The sequence below is a fragment of the Lineus longissimus genome, chromosome 3 (genome assembly GCF_910592395.1).
Source record: "Lineus longissimus chromosome 3, tnLinLong1.2, whole genome shotgun sequence".
NCBI classification, from domain to species: Eukaryota; Metazoa; Nemertea; class Pilidiophora; order Heteronemertea; family Lineidae; genus Lineus; species Lineus longissimus.
In genome coordinates this window covers 21,028,754-21,050,642 of record NC_088310.1, presented here as the reverse complement: position 1 = coordinate 21,050,642, position 21,889 = coordinate 21,028,754, and the positions used below count along the sequence as shown (strand labels likewise).

Sequence of the window (21,889 nt, the reverse complement as noted above, 5' to 3'; positions counted from 1 at the left end):
TACAGGGTTGAACATCTTCGCGTTTCACATCAATAACACCAGAAATTAGATCATCGCATCAGCGGGTAATCTAGCCAGAAAATTGCATAAAGAAAGATTCTCACTTCATTTCTCCAGTTCATTACGGCGATAAAATTCGTTAGTGGCGCGCGCCGGATTGGCCTAGGCGAAATTCTAATAGTGGGTTCTGGCTTGCGAAATATTAAATATCAGAGTATTTCTACAGACAATTACTGGCAAGTATCCTACACGTATCTGCGACGAGTGGAAGCTAATTCTCCTTCATGCGTGAAGGGTCCTTTTGCTGACTACATGACGCGATTCGATGGTCGCTTTACTGCCCCGAAATCTTCACCGTATTTTACGTTTTATTTGATATAAATCGTGTTGGTGTCGCTTGTGTGGTTATGGGAATGAACGATTTGAGGAGGCCCCTGAACATTTTTAGTGCGGGCTAATGGTTTATTTTACACATTTTGTTGTGTGTGGTTTGTGCGTATTTTCATATCATCCCCTTTAATGCCAATTTAGAGCTTTACTACTTTTGTTCAAGAACCTGGGTAAGATATAATTCTAATCTTCATCAACAAATAACTGAGGAACTGATTATTGCAACTCAGCTGCCATGTCAGCTAACCATTTACTTGGGCTATTTTTAAGAAAAAAATTAAATGAAAGCTTTATTCGAATCGTGATGATTATGTAGCTATCGGTGAATTTTGGCCCTGCTTGGTATTTGCAATATCCACGTGTCAGTTTCAATGCCCCGCATGTGTGACACTAGATTTTCATGAAGATAGGGTTAAAGTAATCAGATTGCCGATACAAGCCGCGTTTGAGTCTATTGGCTAAAAAAGCTAGAGTGATGGGTCAAAAGGGAAATCTATACATCTTCGTGATCTCGTATGCGGCTCAAGTACTTCAATGTAATGTAATATCAGGAGACTCATTGGAGCAGTGGACAATAAAATAGAGTTCATTTTCGATTTATTCTATTCGCTCGGAGTAGGTATGAGTTAGTTTGAAGATGATCTTGATAGTAACTATATATGCTAAGCAATCACATTCAAATGGTTCGATCGAGACTGCGCCAGGGATCAATGGCTCGTCACGCGGGTCTCTCCAGCTCTCTTCATGGGCGTTATGCAGCTGTTCTCCGCGGGGAAGTGGCGCTGAGAGTAGTCGGGCTGGCAGAGCAGCGTGCATGTGCATGGAAAGGTATGATCTCTGTTTATGATATGGCATGAAGTCAATATCACGGAACCTTTTTGAAATCTTAAGAAGTGAAGTAGTTCGCGAAACAGAAAAGAAGTATACCGGTAAATTGGAAGCCTTAGCAGAGTACGTACCACTATTTTGCATCATTTGAAAATTTGTGATAAATAAAGGCAGAGTCTTTAGATGAAGGTATGTGTTGCAAGTGAAATGGATGAAGCAAAACAAAATCATTTTTAGGACAGATAATAAAAGAGGAATCACACGATGCACATGTAATAGTCGGGTCTTGACTTGATCACCGTTCATTGGGGGACCATCCCTGTTATTTTCCATCATTATGTATAATAAAGAATAAAAATTACTTTGAGAACTCTCAATTCATTTTGAATAGTTTAGTTTTATCGAATATGCTTCTGTTACATATTGCTTAGTCCTGACCAGATACATGGTAGTATGACGAAATTTGACATTTAAGAGGGTTAATCATAAAAGGTTGACTGCTGCCAATGTGCAGGATACGATATGGAAAGGGCGCTACGGACAAGGACCTGTCATCACCAGCTGAAGAAGATAAAAGCCAGAAAATTACTACATTTAGTGCGAGCGTGTCGGGACAAAACGTGAAAGACCGAGCTTAATTGGCTGAAAGAAGCCGCTGGCCATTGGCTTGCAGTGCTGTGGTGGCCTACCCTGAGGTGTGAAGATGGCAGCCTCACCGCAGGGGCAGATTGGTAGCGCTTTGTTTTCCATTTGTTTCTCATTCAGCGATTATCTATGGAGACTCTTATGAAGATGCTACACTGAAAGTGTGTATTTAGGACCCTTCTCGCGAAAGGTACCGCAAATGGCTCTTCAGGGTCGTCTGTTTATCCTTATTTTATGCCTAAGGCCGTCCGGTGTGTCTAAAATCGTCGTTGTTTTTTTTGTCTACACGTCCATGTGCATGTCTACTGTGTGTACCGCGCCCATACGGATATGCACCAATACGGACAGCATTTCAGGCTCCCAAGTTGGATCGTACCCACATGGATGTTGCGATTTGTCGATAATCTGATTAATATTTTCTAGCAATACAACACAAATCAGTTCTCAAACTCGGACTGCATCAATGAAACCCATAATTGCATGATTTGCTACTCGGCCGCTGGAGTTCCGTTCATGCTGTTTAGCATGCAGTTGAACTTTAAGGCAAATAAAACGGAAGATCTTTGTACATTACGCCAAGGCCTACAAGTACTTTCATACTTTTTTGTTAACGTATAATGGCACTTGAGACTGGCGGAGTTTTATCTCCAGCGCGATACCACTAATTACCGGTATACTATTATACAAGGTGTTAACGATGGGAAAGGAACCACGCATCTGATGATAATGGCATAGGGGTAGCAAGCAGCGCATCCGGATTGGCATCACATCCTACACAGCCTCCCTAGAGCACTCTTGACCAATATCTAGGTATTTTTAATAAATTTCTCGCTTCCCGACTCTCTACAAGTTGACCTCTGCGAAAATGAATGTCATTCATTTGGTCCGTCCATTGTCAACAAGCGTCCCAATCTGAAGGTACAAATGATTTGGTTTAGGGAGACGATTGGAATATGAGGTACTTGACGGAGTTTAGACGGAAGCCGCATTATTGCGCCGACAGATAGACAAATTTGATATACTCATGGAGGAGAAACCTGTCTGGTACCGTTGTATATTTAATTTGCAATAAAGGACTCAGTTACCATTCTTTGTGCTGAAAGTGATATTAAAATTTAGTGCAAACATTTTATTTCTCTGAGGTACCATCAAATGATTTCTAAACTTCATACATACAAGTGCCTGGACAGGACTTTTGTATCATCCTAACCAAATTTAGTTTCTTCCAACTGGGTAAATATTTTATATCGTCCCATATGATGAAAAGAAGTCAAAAACATTAGTGACAATCGATGCATGTCATGAATATGTTACACGTTCGCTAGGTTTGTGTACGTTTAGTCGTCTTTTCAACTCCATCCTCTTCAGCTGCTACTTTAAGTGTTGCATCGTGCAGCGAATAACGTTGTTGTCATACGTTTTTTTATTGTAGCTTTAAAAACTAAAAGAAAGAAAAGAACAGTCACTGAGAAAGAAAAAAATGTCTTTCTCTCGTTTGACAGCACATTTAGTGTGGTACGTGCATGTTTCTTTCAGCATCTATGGCGTTGCCATTGTCACTGAGAATTGGTTGGGCGGTACTGGCGAAGAGGCCATGATGAGCAGCTCTACACTCTTCAAACAGCTACGGACTAGGTACACAAAAGCTGAATGGATAGGCGGTGTTTCTTCGCCTTAATAGATACACAGCCTGGCATGGAACCGTTGAAAACATAGTTGGACATCCTGTGTCAGCCAAAGTGTTATCTTGACTACAGTGTGCAAAGAAATAGTTGGAAACAGAATACTAACAGAAAACATGTTTAATCGTGGTTAATGTGACCTAGGAACAAGTGGTCAAGCATATTACCTCGTTCCTGTGAAGCCCCCTTGCTAGCACCATGAAGTCTATTGCCATCGAATCAGCTGGCACAAGGCTTCGAGATCGCAAAGTCCCTTTGCTTGTTATAGAAGTGATGGAGAAAGGACTAAATTGGGGTAAGATGATCAGCTGAGAAACCACCCCTGAGTAGTATACAAAGAAGGGCCCATTACGGACACGGGCGGGACTCTCCTAACCCAGAGGAGCCCCCTTCTTGGTGTCCATTATATAGGAGCCCCCCTTTTTACACTACTGTCCCTATCTGGTAGTTTCTCTCGCTGTATAGCAGCATCAAATATGAATTTATTTTACATCATCATAAGTATTCAAAACCCAATCTCCAATATCTTTCAGTGGTGTAGCCAGAAGCGTCACGGACTTTTCGACAAAACGAAATTTTTGACATCGCTCATAGTTAGACGTATATCGCATTTTGAAAGCGTCTATAATGAAGTTTAGTCATGTCAGTGGACAAAATGAGTTGAGATCTTGTCATCCATTGTGATGGGCAGTCATATGCAGAATTTTGATTTTCGGTTTTGTGATCTCGAGGCAAACTTGGAGCTTATTATAAATTACTCTAATTGTGTGATTCAGTTTGAGGATGAATAGTCCGTGCTTTCTCTATCTTGATAGCATTCAGACTGACAAGTGCCCGGCGCATCCCTTTTGTGGGCGCCCATTGTGAGATTATACTTGGCTGAGGCCGATTAGTCATTTGGGTCTCTGAGTCTCTCTCAAGATCAGTCAGAAGTTGCTGTCAAATAGGAGGAGAAGCGAATGACCTATTCATCATTATCTTTGACACCTTATGTTCAGTTGTGGCCAGTCATCTGCTATTATACAAGCCATCCAGACCCATCAAACTCGTGGTCTATGCCGAAAAGATGCATTTATGACTCGAAGGCTGCACCGGGGGACTATTGTAAATAGCATGTCTGCAGAAAAAAAGACACAGATATAACATTGTGTTCCAAATGAAAACCCAATGTGTAATCTTAGAGTAACCCTCTCAAAGTTATGGTATCCGTAACCTCGTGAACGTATAGCTATGCTGACTATCGTTTGATTCAAAATAATTTACTAAGTTAAAATTGCCCTTTGTTTATTACAGGCAAACATTTGCCTGTAACAAAGAGAGTCGAGGATCATCCTCGAAGACCATGCAGTTCCTGGAGAAGACTCAACCACAAGCGATGCAGGTGCGCCATATCAGTTTGTGTGTGGCCCTGGCACGACGGCAGAGTGAAAGGTCATGTCAATCAATGTTGGGGGCTTTTCAAAACTGTCATCCATCCACGTAATCAGAGGACTGGTCGTGCTCGCCAACTTAAGTTTGAGAAGGTCTCCAGTCTTCGTCTTACAAGTCCGTTAAGTTGTCATAATCAAGGGACTGCCTTAAGTGGTATGAATACTTGTTCTACACGAAATGAGTAGGCTTTTTAACATGATGAGTTAATTATCAAGACTGATTACATGTCGTTTGGCTCGTCCGGAATATGTGACCCAGCTTTACGTTAAATATGCCTTGGAGTTGTCCGTCAAAAAATTGCTTGATAGAGCATTTCCATGCCCAAGAATATATGTGTGTTATCGATTCGGATCATTTCGCTTGGGATATGATCCGCATACAATGGGAAAATATTCATTTACCCTGCTCCGAACAGCTGGATTGAGTTGAAGTGTTGCAAAAGTCTACATCTAGGCACTTATCCGCGTCTGTGTGATATGTGGATGTTAAACAGCTGAGGCCCTAACCTACTCGCAAGGTTTATTTTGGTCCACTCTCCAGCTCATGAGTTTTCATTTGGTATAGTTCCGTTTCCCCGGTGTTGGAAAAAGCGACTTGATATTGGTTGGTCATAAAGTAGTTGAATTACTCACTACATTGACAAGATGGTGACGAGGGCGTCAAGTTAAAAAACATTCACCCAATCTTTTCGACGGAAAGTTATGACAGGTTTTATTTCATTTACTAGTAATATAAAGCAATGGAAATCAAAAATACATACAACGAATTCGATTGAATATCAAAACTTTATTTGCCATGGAATGAATTGCAATATCGCTACAGTAAATACAGCAAATAAACTTAAAAACAAATGCACCAATTGGTAGACATACACGTACTGTTTATATCCTTCTTATATACATCTAAACTTTATGTGGGCGGGAGAAATTGATATCAATTGCTATTTTACGTGAAATCAATTAAAGACACCAAAATTCCTTTACTTTCTTTGTGCGTTTCAGCGTTTTTTTTGTAATGAAAACAATATGCATTCCGTTAATATTTGATTGATAGAAAAAAAATTGATGAAAGTCGTAAAATGTTTTGCTTCAGAAATTTAACATTTCGCCTTTCTTCCCGCATTCATAAAATCATAAAAGATGTGTGATAACTAATGTATACTGTACCAAATAAATTGGACGGACTCGCTGTGCCTGTTTCACGTTCATGGTTGAAGAACATCCTTTTTAATAGATGAATGACAAAATATAAAATATCATGGCAGGAATTTGGAACATCACGGAAAACCCGTCCGATGTTGTGGCCGAACTGGACGGACTTCGAATCTAACACTCGGGTAATCTATTTTTAAGTGCGTCTTTACAACCATACAACGAGCTATCAAGTGTGCTTTCAAGTACGCATATATTTCTCTGGAAGAATAGACTAGGCATACACGTAGCAGCAGATAGCTAACATGGTAAGTAAATTTCAACAGTGGTGCAATATTATAGTCAAGGAAGGGAATATGACTAGCACTGTTAATTCATGAAATGGTATATACATGATTCAAATATCACAAAAAATAACGATGTAAATATGGCAAAGTAAATGGAACACATAAACAAGTGACAAAACAGTCATAAATCCAAAAACTAGACTACCTGACGTACTGGGTCTCGTAAATTTAAAGGCTCGGTACCTCCGTGTCATATCTGGAACATGACCGTATACATGTATGTAAGCCTTACGAAGAGCTACGAATGACGAAGTACGAAGAAGATAATGGGTTTCATCGACGATCAACGATTTGAAAAACAAAATTCCCGATGGCTCCTAAGTATAAAAGATGATTTAGTGTCGCGTAGATGAATTTACAGGACCTGATGACACCACAGACTTCGTCGTTCATAATCTGTAACTGTCGAGTACCATACATGTATATCATACTTGTATCGTTCTTGATTTGACACGCAACAATAAATGAGTATTAACACAACACAATACCACAGATACTACAATATAACTGAAATATCATTAAAATGAAGTTGATATGTTTAGTATTTTTGTTTCCAATGTTGATACTTCCAAAATATCAGCAGCTGCCTATTATACACTAGTGCATCAACATGCAACAGCAAGATCAAGTAATCAATTCAGAAATTTGGAAAATGAGCACGTCAAAATTGTTTGTGTGAATTTTCACGGTGATTTCAAGTTGGAAATTCCAGGCCTCTTACATGTACTCGTACATTACTCGTCTCGTCTCCAACACGAACACACCAGCTTGCTCGGGATGATGATGAGAGCGATAGAGACGCCAATGGTGACAAGGGAAATCATCAACAGGATGATCGAGAAGCCAATCATGAACTGAAAGGAAGAGGATACAGTTGGTTACAGTAACAAAATATTAATTATATATATTATATATGTATATTCAAACCCCATTGCTCTTTAGTCTTAGAGATTAGCAGAGCTACACATCGTGAATCTTTGACAGTAGGATCCATCTTCTAAAGCATGCTGAACAAACTGCTCCCGAGTTTTAAACACACATGATTGAGAGAAAACATACTTACCGGGGCTTCCCTGGGGTCGCTTTTGTAGAGGTACCTCTCAATGGAGAGGAGTTCCGATCTCAGGACGACCTGCAAGATACATCAACATCGGTATTCTCACCTGTAAACTTTGTAATGATATTAATCAGTTCTACATGTAATATGAACTGGTGAAGGCACGGGCACACATATTACCACAATATAAGCCACAAACGGAATGACTCTTCCTTACCTGAGAAATTCCCATACAAAGAGATCCGACACCTCCAATAAGGAGCAGTACGACCACCTCCTTCAAGCGCTGCTTCTTCAGCGACCCCACGACACCAACGATTCCAGTGGCCATATACACCACAGAACCAACAAAGAACTCGGCATGGAACATCAACGAGAAGCCGGCGAAGGTGAGGAAAGCCACGAAATTGGTTCCCCCAAAGAGTATCATCAGGATGCTTGGGATCATGGCCTTGGACATCGAGTAGTCTGGATTCCCATCTCGGGGCTGGACGACCTTGATTGTCTCTGGGTTCTGTTCTGAGGCGTACGGTGGTGACCAGTAGGCTTTCTTTCCAGTACTCTGGTCGTAGCCGTAGCTAGGACGACGCGGTGGATCCATGCTGAAAAAGGTAAGATTCTCCTGTCACAGTGTGCATTGAAGGCATTAATATTTACTTTCATTGGGATCATTAAGAAATGGGATACCAAGCCAGCTCTTGCCATGGCCAGGGTATTGGGCGTCCAGGTATAGTCATTTCGCTGACTATCAAGGCTGTTTCGTTTTACTATGCTGATAGTTCGATTGCCGTTGATATCAACCACCTGTCACTTCTTCACTATAAGCCTCAGTCATTTCGACGATTTGAATGGCTAAGTGCATGGCTTTTTGTCTGATGGCACCAAAGAGTGAATTCACTTGAGACGTATTGATGGTATCATCAAATCAAATCGATAGTTTTCGCCCCTGAAACGTCAACGCGAACGCCTACCCAATTGCTCGACATAGTTATCAGGAGTTCGAACAATGGGATAGGCGTTCACGTTGGCGTTTCGGGGGATTTGCAGTCCAAAAACTCCCTGGTACCAATAACGCACACCCTATGGATATTCTTCTTGCTCAACAACAGATATGACAGGCCGCAGCTCGACTGCAACTGTGAATGAGATGTACGCAAGAATGTACGGCTTTATTGCATACACGAGACTTTGGGAACACGATGCGGAGAATCTCAAACGGATCACGTTCTTCATCTCGCTACATTGTCATGCTCGTTTGCTCCGCCTCAAATACGATATATCGAAAAGGTACACAATAAATAAGAAGGTATACAGACCAGACCGTTTTGCTGAAATCACGATAATCCGCAGTTCCCGTCTCCAAAATGGCGGCAGGCTGTTTCACATAGTATGAGTAATGGTTTGCCGCTATCGATCAACCCTGGCCTCCCCAACACACGTATACCTCGCTAGCCGATCGATTTTTACCTGTAGGGAAGCAGTCCTACGGTAGTCATCAACGCGCACAAGCTTGGAACAGTACCGGAATAATGTCGCCAGCTAATTACTAAACCATTACCAACCACTTGATATGTTGAGATGCCTCGTGGTGTAGTTCAGGACTGCTCATTGGTATATGGTTAAGTTGTCAAGGGTTCGATTGCACCTGTAGGAAATCAGTATAGTCATCATCGTGCACAGGGAACGGTATTGGATTAATGTCACCAGATAACTACAGAACCATTACTAACCAATTGATATGCTGCGCTGCAGTTAGGTACTACTCATTTTCATGGATGTCATTGGTTCGATTTCACCTGTAGGTGAACAGTAGCTTCATCATAAATATAAAAGCAAATGTAGTAAGCTTACATGTACTTTTAAGAGGAGAAGTTTGTCTGCTGCTTGGGTCAGTCTTTGCCCTTGGACATGGTGATCGTAGTCATGTAATTGAAATATCAGTCGACAGAATGCACTACACCTAATTAATCCTAATGATTTATTTTCAATTTTTTGTTTCACATAAACATTAGCTGGCCGCGTTAAAATAGAAGGTTGAGTTAAGAGGCATGTTTAACTGCCTTCGAAGAGCCCTCAACCTGTCGATTAGATATTTTGTCACTTAAAACCAATATCGAACCGATAATAAAAGCACTCACTTCAAGCAAACACCTTCTTGTTCTCACTCTACTGTTATCAGCCCACGTACACCATCACCGTGATCTAGCAACAATTGACCTGAACCAAGGGTTATTGGGAATACCTTAGATGATTTGAGTGAATGTTCCAGTACTCTTTAGCCTTGTTTAAGGGTTGAATAAAAGCACTGGAGAGAATGATATGTGTCATTCACAAATGAAGTGGCTTCAAAGTAGAGTATCAACGGTTGGAATTGCCATTTCTACGTCTGTCATGTTGACAGCTGTGGGTCAATGCGATAAAGGCTTATTATACAGGGTGGTCCAGAAAAAACGCAACCGGATACTTCCACTACCAGGGGGTTAAAACCATTGTTATCAGTGGATGGGCAATCTTTCTAGGAGAGGAATGATACCAAGATCGCCCGATTCGGTTCAGTAGTTTTTGTTTTAAAGCCTATTTTAAAGGATATAAGGGAAAAAATCCCACCACTGTTCGTATGCCTAAATGTTTTTAAAGAAACTAGATCTTGGTATCAATTTATTTCGAAGTAACGTAACACAGTGCGTCAGGTATGATTTATAACCTGTGTGCCTTGTGTTCAGCCCCGTGACGACAGCTACAAGAAGTCTGAATGAAGTGTCAACAAACCTTCAAGAAGTTGAAACATCTCTGATGACACGATTCAACCCACACTTGACCTCGGTTTGTTTCGGAAGATTTTTCCAATGCGAGTGGCAGACGAATTCAATCGATTGACATTCTTCAAAGATATTTTATTTTGAGCGCGATAAGAAAGTCTAATAAGAGATATTATATGTACCTACATTGAACCTTAAACTGACGACAAGATTAACGTTACTTATGCCAAATCATTTTCAGCCGGCTCTGGGAAGGTCATATGAGCGAGATGTACAGAACCTTGACTGAAAAGTATTCCTTTGGCTACATACGTTTATAGATGATATTAGTACCATCTCTCTAACAGTGAAATGAACTGCTGTAGAAAAAATGACGTTTAATCACGCAATTGAGGTGATGTTTAGTGGTTTGGTCATAAACTACTCTTAGTAGTCTACTTAAGGACACAACCAACTAATGTAGCTCCTGAACCTTCTAATTTCCATCACTAAGTCAAGTGCCCCTATTACCATGCATTATGTCAGAACAATTTACTCGTAATATCTCGGCAGCAGAAAACTGACTTCGAAATTTATTCCCAAAGTCATGTTTTAATATCACAGGGTTAAATGTTATTATCTCAAGTATGCTTTTATCGATAACACACTGTTCTAGTCAAACCTTAAAATCCTTAATTTTCGGATTTTAGTTGATAACAGCTTTTAGTTCCCCGTCAGTACCATTCCAGTAATAACGTCACAGGAAGTTCAGCCCGACCATGGGGACAGCCGGAAATGAGGCACAACCTGTCGAAATTTTCAAACCGGATTTGCATCAGAGTGAAGAGGGCGAATCCCTCACTGCAGCAGTGTTCAGTTTCTTTTCCATCCTTTGAAAACAAAAGCTGTCGTCTGCCAAAGAATATAGTCTCGTCTGCTCATCTTGCGAGCATGCAGACCTCAATGGGTCCTTCCTACATGTATCGGTTTTCACCCGGTGAAGATGTCGTCATAATTTCACTGCCGAGTTTCCGTCGCCGGGCGTGCATTCTTTGAAGTGCCACTTACCCCGCAGTGCAGCCAATCCGAGAACAGTTCCTTCTTCTCCGACTGACAGCTCAAGAGGGCTGTACATGCCCCTTTTTGGCCCCATATTGTTATTTTCTGAATCGGAAATCTGTTTGACAATTTTCCGAGCCTGAATTTGGTTTCAGAAGAAAGTGAAGGAGCCAAATGATGGTTACGTTACCTTCCAGGATAATGGATTATACCTGTCTGTATCCCTTTTGAGACATCTCGCTTCGGATATCCCCAATAGACAGGGTGTCCCAAAACTTCGACATGAGAAGAAAAAAATGTAGTAGGGGAAAGGCATGTACCAAATCTGTAAGGTGATGACCGGTGTTGCAGTGGAAAATAATCCCCTGGAAAAAGCATCCGGCCCTATCGTTTTACTACAGATTATGATTATGGTTCTAAGAGACCATGACCGTCATTACCTCACAGATTAAAAACGCTCAACGGAATCCCTTGTTCCCCGGACATTTGATCCCATGGCATACACCATTGTACAGTTACACCAGGTCCAAGTTTACCATTTCGGGATAAAGCTTGAGATTGAGTACATTTTGATACATGTGCCTTGGAATAACAATATTTTCACAGTTGAAATAGAATTTCTCTAAGCAAGAGTAGACACTATTCGTCCTTGGTGGTGTGAAGGGTAGGGGTGACTCAAGAAACATGTCACACAATTGCCGAAGAGAATTCTCTGTATCTCAGTCAACTTACAATGTCACATAACACCTAAATGTAGAGTTGGTCCAAGCAAAGTACGGTTGAAATCGACAACACCAATCTGAGTCAGCCATCAACTGAAGAGGGACTTGAAGCTGCGTCATTTCACGGCGATGGTAAAGCTATGCAGCACAATCATTCGGTTTGGGGTTTCTACATCCATGTAACAACGAAGTAGAGTTAACAAAGCTGAGACGTGGACAACTCGGGAAAAAGGACTCTCATCTTATATTTGATGACAGATTAAAGTGAATTGATGCAGAAACCTGTGTAATTTTTCATTGAGAGACATTCTTTATATACTGAGGACACATACCTGGATTGCATTGATGCACATGGTGACTTGGACCATCGACTTGAAACCTATCCTGTCGTTCTCAAGTTGGAAAGTAGCTTGAGAAAGGTTTCACGTCTTTAAGAAGCAACAGATTTGAGGTTGTTTTGGAACAAGACGCTTTATTGAATCCTTGGCGTCCACTCATATTAAGATATTGAACATCTTCGCTTACCTCGTATATTTATGTTAAAATGCCTTGCACTCCGAACATAGAGAGGAATATTGTCCTGTCAAGTTGCAACTAAGTTAACAGCAAAATGCGCCGCCAGCCGGTAGGGTGGCAGCGTCAAGTGACACTTGTGGTCACATTGGAAAGAAGCATCCCATACTGGACATCGGAAAGGATCAACAAATAGTAATATCTGACAGCTTCCTGTCATAAGAGGACTTACCAAAACACATCGGTGCTCACTTTGGCCGTTGCCTTGTTGGTCTCTTCTTCTGTTGAATGACCCTTACTCTGTTATAACCCCCGTGAATATTAAAAAGGACATCACAGCTTCTGGATTGCGTATGCTTGACATGTCAGCTTGTCAGTTCCGGTGAAACACATTTGCCACATTGATATTTTCGGCTGTTGAGGACCTCTTCTCTTCTGAGGTAAATTAAGAAAGTGATTTGTTCTTGCGCGGCTAGAAGAGTATCATTGATGTTCATTTTCGTCCTTATTTGGAAGATGTCTCCACTTAAAGTGACCAATTCAAACTGCTTATATATGAGGCAAATATCTTCATTCAATTTTCACCCTCCCTTTATGGGATACTGTGTATTGCTTTCAGTCCAGGATGAGGCTGTCAAAACCAATTGAGTTGGTAGCTGCTTATTGCTATTTGTCAATTCCATGCGTCCCCTAATCTTACATTGTCTCCCCAATCCTACTGCCAAACCGGTGAAATGAACTTTGACGAAACAATCAATTAACCTGGATCTGGATGACAAGCCACTAATTGCTAAATTATCGTTAACATGATGAGTCGGTTAGATCCGACGGTCATTTGCTAATTAAACGCTCCCACCCACTTAGTCATATGGCGTTAAAACTAGCGGAAGCAGCGCCATTGAGAATCGATGTCAGCCGGTGATTACGGGGATTCATTTCTGATGAAGCGAAACAAAGATCATTAGCCACGTATACTATGTGCTCTTAGTCGCATCGTGGTTGGGGATAAGCGAGAGGGAATGGGTGGGTACTTTATGAGGCCAAAGGAATGGAGCGGCAGTAATACGTTGGACTCGTGGAATGTTTCTAAGTACAGTTTACGTTTCACTTTATTGTATTTCAAAATTTCATGACAAAATCAGAAATATACAAGGCTCGCTCTTACTCGTACATACAAATGCTAGTTAACATGTCGCCGGAGAGGTTTCGTTTGTTTCCCTGTGGTTGTTACAGAGAATAGGAACGTTTTCTTACGCCTGCCTTCTCGAGAAAACGATTCCGGCGCAAGTGTCAAACAGCTCACAGAACTCCACGTGCAGTCTTCACATCATGATTCCGTCCCGTGTAGTGTTCAGATCATTGCCAGCACCTCTTGGTGTACAGTAGCCAGCACCGTTGAGCTAAATAGGTTGGCCTTCCTTCTGCGTCGATAACAAAAGGATTCCGCCGACTCTAAAGTCCAACAGCCAACAGAATGGCTGCAGGAGCAGTATGAACATTCTGATTCTGCCTCGAGTAGTGTTTATCAACATCGCCTCTCGTGTACAGTAGCCAGCATCCCATCAAAGCCCCTGGCAGAAGACTTCTCTTTTGTCCGAGTCATAAAACAGATTAGAATAGAAGTGATACTTGCTTGGGGGCTTAATGGCAAGCGCTGGTCGTGTTTTCATATTACTTCCAGTCCAGCACTCTGTTACCTCGCAATCTCACAACAGTGCATTATTCGAAGATTTCCTGAATTTCGCATATTGGTTCAGAAGGAACTCTCGGTACGCAAAACCAATGGAATGGCGGATAGCGAAACACACACAATTTCTTAAAGTATCAATAAAACAAACCACGCTGTGTTAAGTGGTGCTAATGAGGTCCAATCTAAAGATATATCACATTATCATTGAAGCATATTCAGACAAGAAAAGACTAAAACAAACCAATTTCGATATAATGTGATCGTTGCACAATTTTGTCTCGCCTAATCTATTTTAAATGATATTTTAGATTACCATAAAATGTATTATTATGCAATTGATTGAAATTGTGAAAAGCGAACGAAACTGTTTTCCTTCTATGTGCAAAAATTACATAATACTGTTCCGTGGTTCTACGAGTATTCCTTGCTAATGAGTTTTCATACAAGTGTATCTTATAATTCATTTAAATCAAATTATATACTGTTTCATCACTGATACCACTTCATCTCCTGGTCAGACATGGCAATTTTCAAAATTTCCTATACAAAGAAGAATCTAGCAAGCGTTCCAAGACTGAAAACGGCTGAGAAAATCATCACTTGAGTACTGACATGCAGTATTTTTTAGATTTCACCACGTGCTTGTTGGACAATGAGTTCACACCGTATTGTTGACGACATAACAAAGTGGGTTAATCCAGCAGACAGCAGTTTTTATCATCAACATTGGTCTATAAAAATCTCAAAACCCGCTTTATGGTAACAGTTATAATGACCTCCTTCCACTCGATATACTTCATGAAATAAAATTAAACCGCTTGATTTCAAAATACCCCTAAGCAACTGGACTCGAACACAATAATCATAAAGAGAAAAATTTTTAAAAAATGATATAGAATTACACTTAATGCGCAAACCAGTCAATTATTAGGTTAAGTGCGTAAATAAAAATAAGATCGCTCCGCATTGATAGTGCTCAGTGGCGCTCGGTTGAGCGATTCCTAATCATCTTCACCCCCAGGCAGCTTGACATTGCCAGATTTCATCCTATGATCGAAATTGAATGGAAGCAGGCATTCCAAGATCTGATAGCGCGGGATAAATGTCACATTCCGATTAAGGTTGACTCTGAAAACATGCAGAGGTTAACCTTTGCGATCTTTGCAAATCATCGCATGGTGCGCGGGTCTATTGTCGCTTGAAACCCTACTGCGGCCCAGGTGTTAATTTAGGGTGTGATTTCGGCGGAAATATGAAATTAGCCACCGATTTTATCTACATGGATCACGCAAGCTTTGTTGTCTGTTTGGATGATATTAATCTTGAGCGAAATTGGCAGAATATGTGTAATCATTTGATATTGATATTTCAGAAGATGGTATACATGCATGCTGATGATAGCTACATGTTGTTTTCCTTCCTAACAAATTTACTCTGGTAATAGGATAATTCATGACCAAGACAGAAGTGATAATATCAAGTATACATGGAGATTGATTAATACTCTTGTTTGCATGAAGATTACATGTTCATACTTGTACGTACATCATGGATACTGCATATGGAGATAGGACTTTGCCATACATATTGTTGCTGCTCGCTGCAAAGTAAAAGCCGTTAGTCATTTTCGTAATTTTGGTACTTGACATGAGCCATTGAAAGTGTCATCGATTGCAAGAAAGGCTTTGTCAATATTGGAAGGGACGTATGTATTGGGGCAGTATGCAGTATGCACCACAGTGGTGACAATCATAAGATAGAGTGAAGATGGTTATGGCTTTGTAAACATTGCAAGGGACGTATGCATTGGGGTAGTGTGCAGTATATGCACCAGAGAGGTGACAATTATAAGATACAGTGAAGATGGCTATGCCAGCCTGTGCAGTCGACACACAATGATATCTACAATAAGACTCGTCACCTATCTTCAAGTTGTTTGGGGTGAAAGGAGACAGAGGTCATATCTCAGCAGAGGTCTGTAATTGTCCAAAACCAAGGTGTGTAACGGTTTGGCCTTTCACAAAAAACTTGTCGCAATTTCACGTGGTTGCGTCTATTCTTCTGCACAATTCGTATGCAGATTCAAGCACATTTTGTGCGATTTCAATTGCTTTTGAATTCAAATCAAAATGCATAACCGCACAGCGGTCTCGTATATACACGCTGTGGACGGATACGCAATTTTTACACTAGGTTTCTCTTGAGAGGCACTTTATCAGGCTTTGTTAAAGGCTTACCACCAATTTGATGATTTGCCCAAATCAAAAGGAACTGCCATTAGGCTTTAAATGGATAAAACCCAGGTGTGACTTGTGAATAGCCGAAACAGTGGGCGGGACCTTATGCATTCCGCATGCCCGTCTGGGTCCGAAAAATAGGCTGGAAGAAATCTCAATTGGTTGTCCAACAAGTATAATAACTCGTCATAACTGTGAATGAACCATGGGGATATGCCACCAAGGGGGTGTGGACTTATGTCCTATTTTAATTTCTCTAAATCGCTTCTCATTCTATTCTTACATACAGGTGTCCTTTCATTGTATTGGTATGAAAGGAGGATTCCCACTAATGATATGATAGGCGAACACAGGTGTTATCTGTATTGATATTTATGAATCGAAATTTCACGATATTATACCTCGTCAGCGCGAGGGAAGAATAAGACGGGGTGAAGTCTATAGTAACTCTTCAGAAAGATTATCGCACTTTGAAAGGTTTTCAATCGGCTTGAGCAGTCAATGGCCTGTGCGAAGTTGTAGCAATAAGGAAATAAGAAGCCGTGATCATTTGTTATTTAGGGCTTGATATTCAAGTTAAATCGACTGTGGGATTTCAACTGCCGTATATTCATGTTAACATTTGATGTGAAATTTACCGCCATGTTTGAAGAGCAGCCCCGCTGTGAATACATACAACGTTCAATCGGATGTATCTGTCAAGAGGCAACTTATTAAAAAAAGCATTTCTCATTGAATATTGCGAGTACATATAAGACAATATTATGAGTGCCAGAAACCAAAATCCAGGCTTGCCGGTGTAACATTTTTTTTGGTATCATATTTCAGTGTTTCCCTACAATAACAGCTAGAGAGGCCATGAAGTTTCCATTGGGGGAAACAGAGAAAACGTCTCAATATGTCATTCAGTGTTTCCAAACAATAAAGGGAAACACTCAGAAATGGAAACACTAAACAAAATGTTACATTGTTATCATATAACCTGGATTGCTATGCTGTCCTCATGCACAATATTGCAATTGCTTCTAATCAAATCTTTTCCCATTTGTTGCTTTTATAGCAGAAGCGGGAAACAAAGAAATGCACTGCGTATTTGTACACAATAAGATCCTGTGCATCGAAGAATCCAGTGAGAAAATCCGCACGGGCGTCACGAAAAACTCAACCGGGTGATTAAAGATTGATGCACTTGACAGCGTGGACAATAAGCGGATACTGAAATATACATGAAGTATCAGAGAGATGAGCTGTTTTTACGATGGTGATGAGAGTCTATAGTATGACTCGGACAATGGTGGCGCTAAAATTATGAGATACATATCACCAATTGGTTTCTTCTCACAACTCTGTTTGATGGCGCTGAAAGGCAATGGCGTCACGACGTGGGACGACTTTTGATAATTTAAAGGGAGTCACCTAATCATTTCTACGATGACGAATATCCCGAACTTAACGGGATAAAATTCAAATGTCAATTTAAGTTGAATTCTTTGGAACGAGCCGGGGTCATTCTGGGATTTATTTGAACAGTGCAGGGAATATTCAATTACCCTTTGGTCACCTTTATGAAGAGAATCACGTCAAAATTTGCAGGTCATGACGAGTGGGTTTGATGATTATACATATACAAAATGTAAATACATATCCAAATACAGTAGTCTATAATTTTATGTATAGCCTATATCATCTGCTACTTGAAATTATTGTAGATACATGGCAGTACACGAACGCAGTGTGTACTAGTTTGATACAAACTAAAACTTTTAAACAATTCGGTTAACGTTAGATACAGCAAAAAACTACAAGGAACATGTATACCGCTGCAAAGAATCATTAAAGATTAATATAAGAAAACAAAGGAGTCTTGAGTCTGTCAAACTTGATGTCAGTTATGTATGAGAGTGGTCAGTTTAACCCCGGTGGTGAAAATATTGGCATTGCCATTACCGTAAGGGCTCTAGAGACTGTCAGCAACATGACAGACCCTTCGATCCGTTATAATTGTGTCTGTCCTGGGATACACGTGGGAAATATAACTGCATTGTGCATTCTATGATTCAAAACCACTACCGGGTCATTCTGATTTTATCTTCATGGTGCTTTATTTAGCTTGTTGGTGTTCATCAATAGTCTTTCTCGACATTGGATACATTTACCCAATGGAATAAAATGATAGAAAAGTTTAATTACTGGTATGTTTTTTCTAACAAAAACTCTGCACGCATGTGGAAAACAATTAAAGCACTATTATCAGTATTATGTCCATTTTATTCTGGCCCTTGACTTGACGTATACTTGGATACCTGTATGCCTTGACCAAGTGCATGTATAAGACCCCTTGATCAACCCTTATTTACACCTCATTTGCGTTACTGTAATTAATTATGATCAAGCTCGAAAATTATAATATCAAGTAGTTAATATATAGAATTGTGTTGACCCTCATATCAGCCCTTGATCAGCCCCTTCAAAAAGCGACCTCAGAAATGTTGGATTGGACACAAATTTTAATAGGTCAGCAATGTGGCAAGTAATTTGATACTGGACATGAAGTGACTGTTGTTATGGGTCCTTATTAGGCCTGGTTGATGCTTTGACCCTCTCTAGAATATTTTTTCCTACCCTTTTTGGTTTGGTTGGTTCAGTAGTTGATCTCACCTTAAAATATTTTGTATGTGAAGTGATGTTTAGAATGTATATTTTGTCATATATTTGGTGAATAAACTTAAGATGAAATAGGTTATTATAGTAATACTGTCCCCTTTTCTGGTTGACATTTGAAAGGGCCCTTGTTATAGCTGTTCGATGCCTTGACGAAGTTGTATTTATTAGAGTATAAGTAGGCGTATCTAGGTTTTAGGTCTTTAACACCCCGTTGGGTGTTTGAATATGTTTTAAATGTGGTAAGATGGCAACCGGTATTCACCTGACTGTGAAAGCCTTTGGTTCAGAATTTAAGGGGTACTTGAGCCCGCTGAGCCTTTCCCGCCTATGGTGTCATATTGGATAAAAAAACATGCCAAAAATCACAAGAATGGTAAAATAGCGCACCTGGGGTCTTTGATGAGGTGTTAATTGGATGGTCCGTAAATGAGCTAAAGAATGGGGTCTTTAATTACCAGGATTGTTTTGGTGGCAATCTGTGACAATGAGGGTCATAAAGGGGCGGGATTGATTAGCCATTAATGAGCAGGGGGTAAATGGACCCGTTGTTAAGAAAGGAAGGATGAAGAGGCCGGAAATATCTGACATTTATCTGATTATACAGGTTGTGTAAGTGAAGCACTGATTAGCTTTGAATGGGTCATTGTTTTAGTGCGCATACCACTACGCGAATTAATACCAACCGCAATAAAACCCTGTTCAATACTATATCAAGCAATTTTTTGCGCCAATATACAATGTAGAAGGTGTAAATATTCAACGCGTATTTACATAAGCTTACATTTTTTTATAAGAAAATTTCAAATCAAAATCAAAATTTCAAATTTTTGAAATTTTCAAAGAACGGTTGCCCCTTCAGACGACATCATCACTGGCTACAAGAAAACGTTCTCCTTCTCTGTGCAGTAAGCGAATGGTGGTTATTTGTTTGTTTGCGCGGTTCAGACAAGCGCAAGCGCAATTCGATAGAAAAACTTCAAAATTAAAGCGAACAACATTTGATTAGAACAGGTCGCCAATATTGCTTCCGAAATGTTCTAACACACATGATGGCATGTTTTTTTTCTTCTTCAAATTCACCTTAAACTCATAGAAAGCGAGCGCACATTTTTGCTCCCTGCTGACTTGCAACCATGAGTTTTGCAGAAAAACAACGACGATTGCCTTTCGTCGTCTTTTTCGATCGCCTTTCCCCCGGGCTGGCCATGGTGATCTGAAGCGTGTGTGAAATAAAAATTCGCTCAATTTCACACACGGTTCATATTGCCATAGCCTGGCTATTACAGGCGAAGAAAATCTCAACTCTAACATGAAAAACCTCTGTGGTTCACCGATTAGAATGCTGGACTTTCGATCTGGTGGTCACGGGTTCGACTCTCCGTGTCATTTAGACCATTGTTCGACCTCGGATTATTTTCTTCTGGAAATCTGTGCTGTTCCGCGCTTCAGAAACGGTCGGAGGGCAGATGAATACATACAACCGGAAATATCCAAAATGTGCCAAACACAACGAGCAATGGCCGCAGTGACGTGCGGCGAATAAACGATATCATTTTCAGGACCTTTTATTCCTTGGATCTCAAATTACACCACCACCGCCGACGTTTAGTTCAGGCAAAGCACATTGAAAATTAAATGTTCGCGACAAAACGATTGTAATGGACGGCAGTGGACAACAGAATCTGATGAATAACAACGTGATGAACAAAAAGCTTGAAAACGATGGCAATCTCGGCGTTTAATCTCCGGGAACCAAACGCCCATTGTAGACACTCTCTGCTAATGATTAGGGCCGGACCCAATGTCGACGAGTCTGCCAATCAATATCGTATTGTCATCGCTTGTAACAATTTATAACCATAAATTGAAGACTAAATTAGCCGCCGAGCGCTTTCTATATGTGCGCTACAGCATACCAAAGAAATGAGATGAATATCTTACAACTATGCGGCCTCCATAATAGCGAGTGATCGCGGGGATGAAAATTGCCAGGATAATGAGGGGGCTTCGTAACATTATATCACGAAATTGCTATGCCCAGACTGGTGACAGTGAAGTGCGGCAATAATTCTTTTCATATTGCGTAAATCTGGCAAATAATTACAAGTGCTGCAAAGCCTATACTTTTCGTTATTTGCAATGTTTATGTAATGAAATTAGATCACACAAATATCTATCATGAACCGCCTTGTTGCGAATGAATTTTGATACCCAACTTGAAAAATTGTTGTTCAAGAGTCTGACATGAAATTACGACCGCTTCAAGATGAAACTATACAGATGATAATTTTGTTGCACTTACCAGCAGCCTCTTCACTGCATGGTTGAGGCACACTTCCAGTTCATATGTGTAAAAATCATGTCATCAAACTGTCATACAAGATGCGCTTAACTAATCAATGCGTTTACATCGAAATGGTGCCTGCAGCCAATAAAAAATAAACTTCCCAAACATCTCGTCTATGTGATGTGAACTACAGTATAGCATACTCGTATATGTTTAGCTCGTCTCTCATCAACATAGCACATGCCAAGGGGTATAGAAGCTTCAGACGGGGAGCGTTATTTGATGCATGATGAAGAACACTAGACAGTAATTAAGTACAGTACTTCTGGGTGTATGTGCCAAGTGAAGGATACTAGACCTAGATCACGGAGGACGAATGGATCCCATGGTGACGGCATGTGTAGATGTAATGTACAAGCCTTTCTCGAAACGGGTTATGATGGTCTGG

General features: G+C 40.5%; 1 protein-coding gene across 1 annotated transcript; it reads right to left on the bottom strand.

Annotated features, from left to right (window-relative positions):
* Nucleotides 1-5,742: 5,742 nt before the first annotated feature.
* On the bottom strand, nt 5,743-8,954 carry LOC135485078 (uncharacterized). The gene is made up of 4 exons (XM_064766808.1): nt 8,848-8,954; nt 7,749-8,133; nt 7,538-7,606; nt 5,743-7,328 (listed from the first exon to the last, which is right to left on the bottom strand). The coding sequence occupies exons 2-4, from the start codon at nt 8,130-8,132 to the stop codon at nt 7,209-7,211; spliced, it is 573 nt and encodes a 190-aa protein (XP_064622878.1). The 5' UTR covers nt 8,133; nt 8,848-8,954; the 3' UTR covers nt 5,743-7,208.
* Between the last annotated feature and the right edge of the window lie 12,935 nt (nt 8,955-21,889).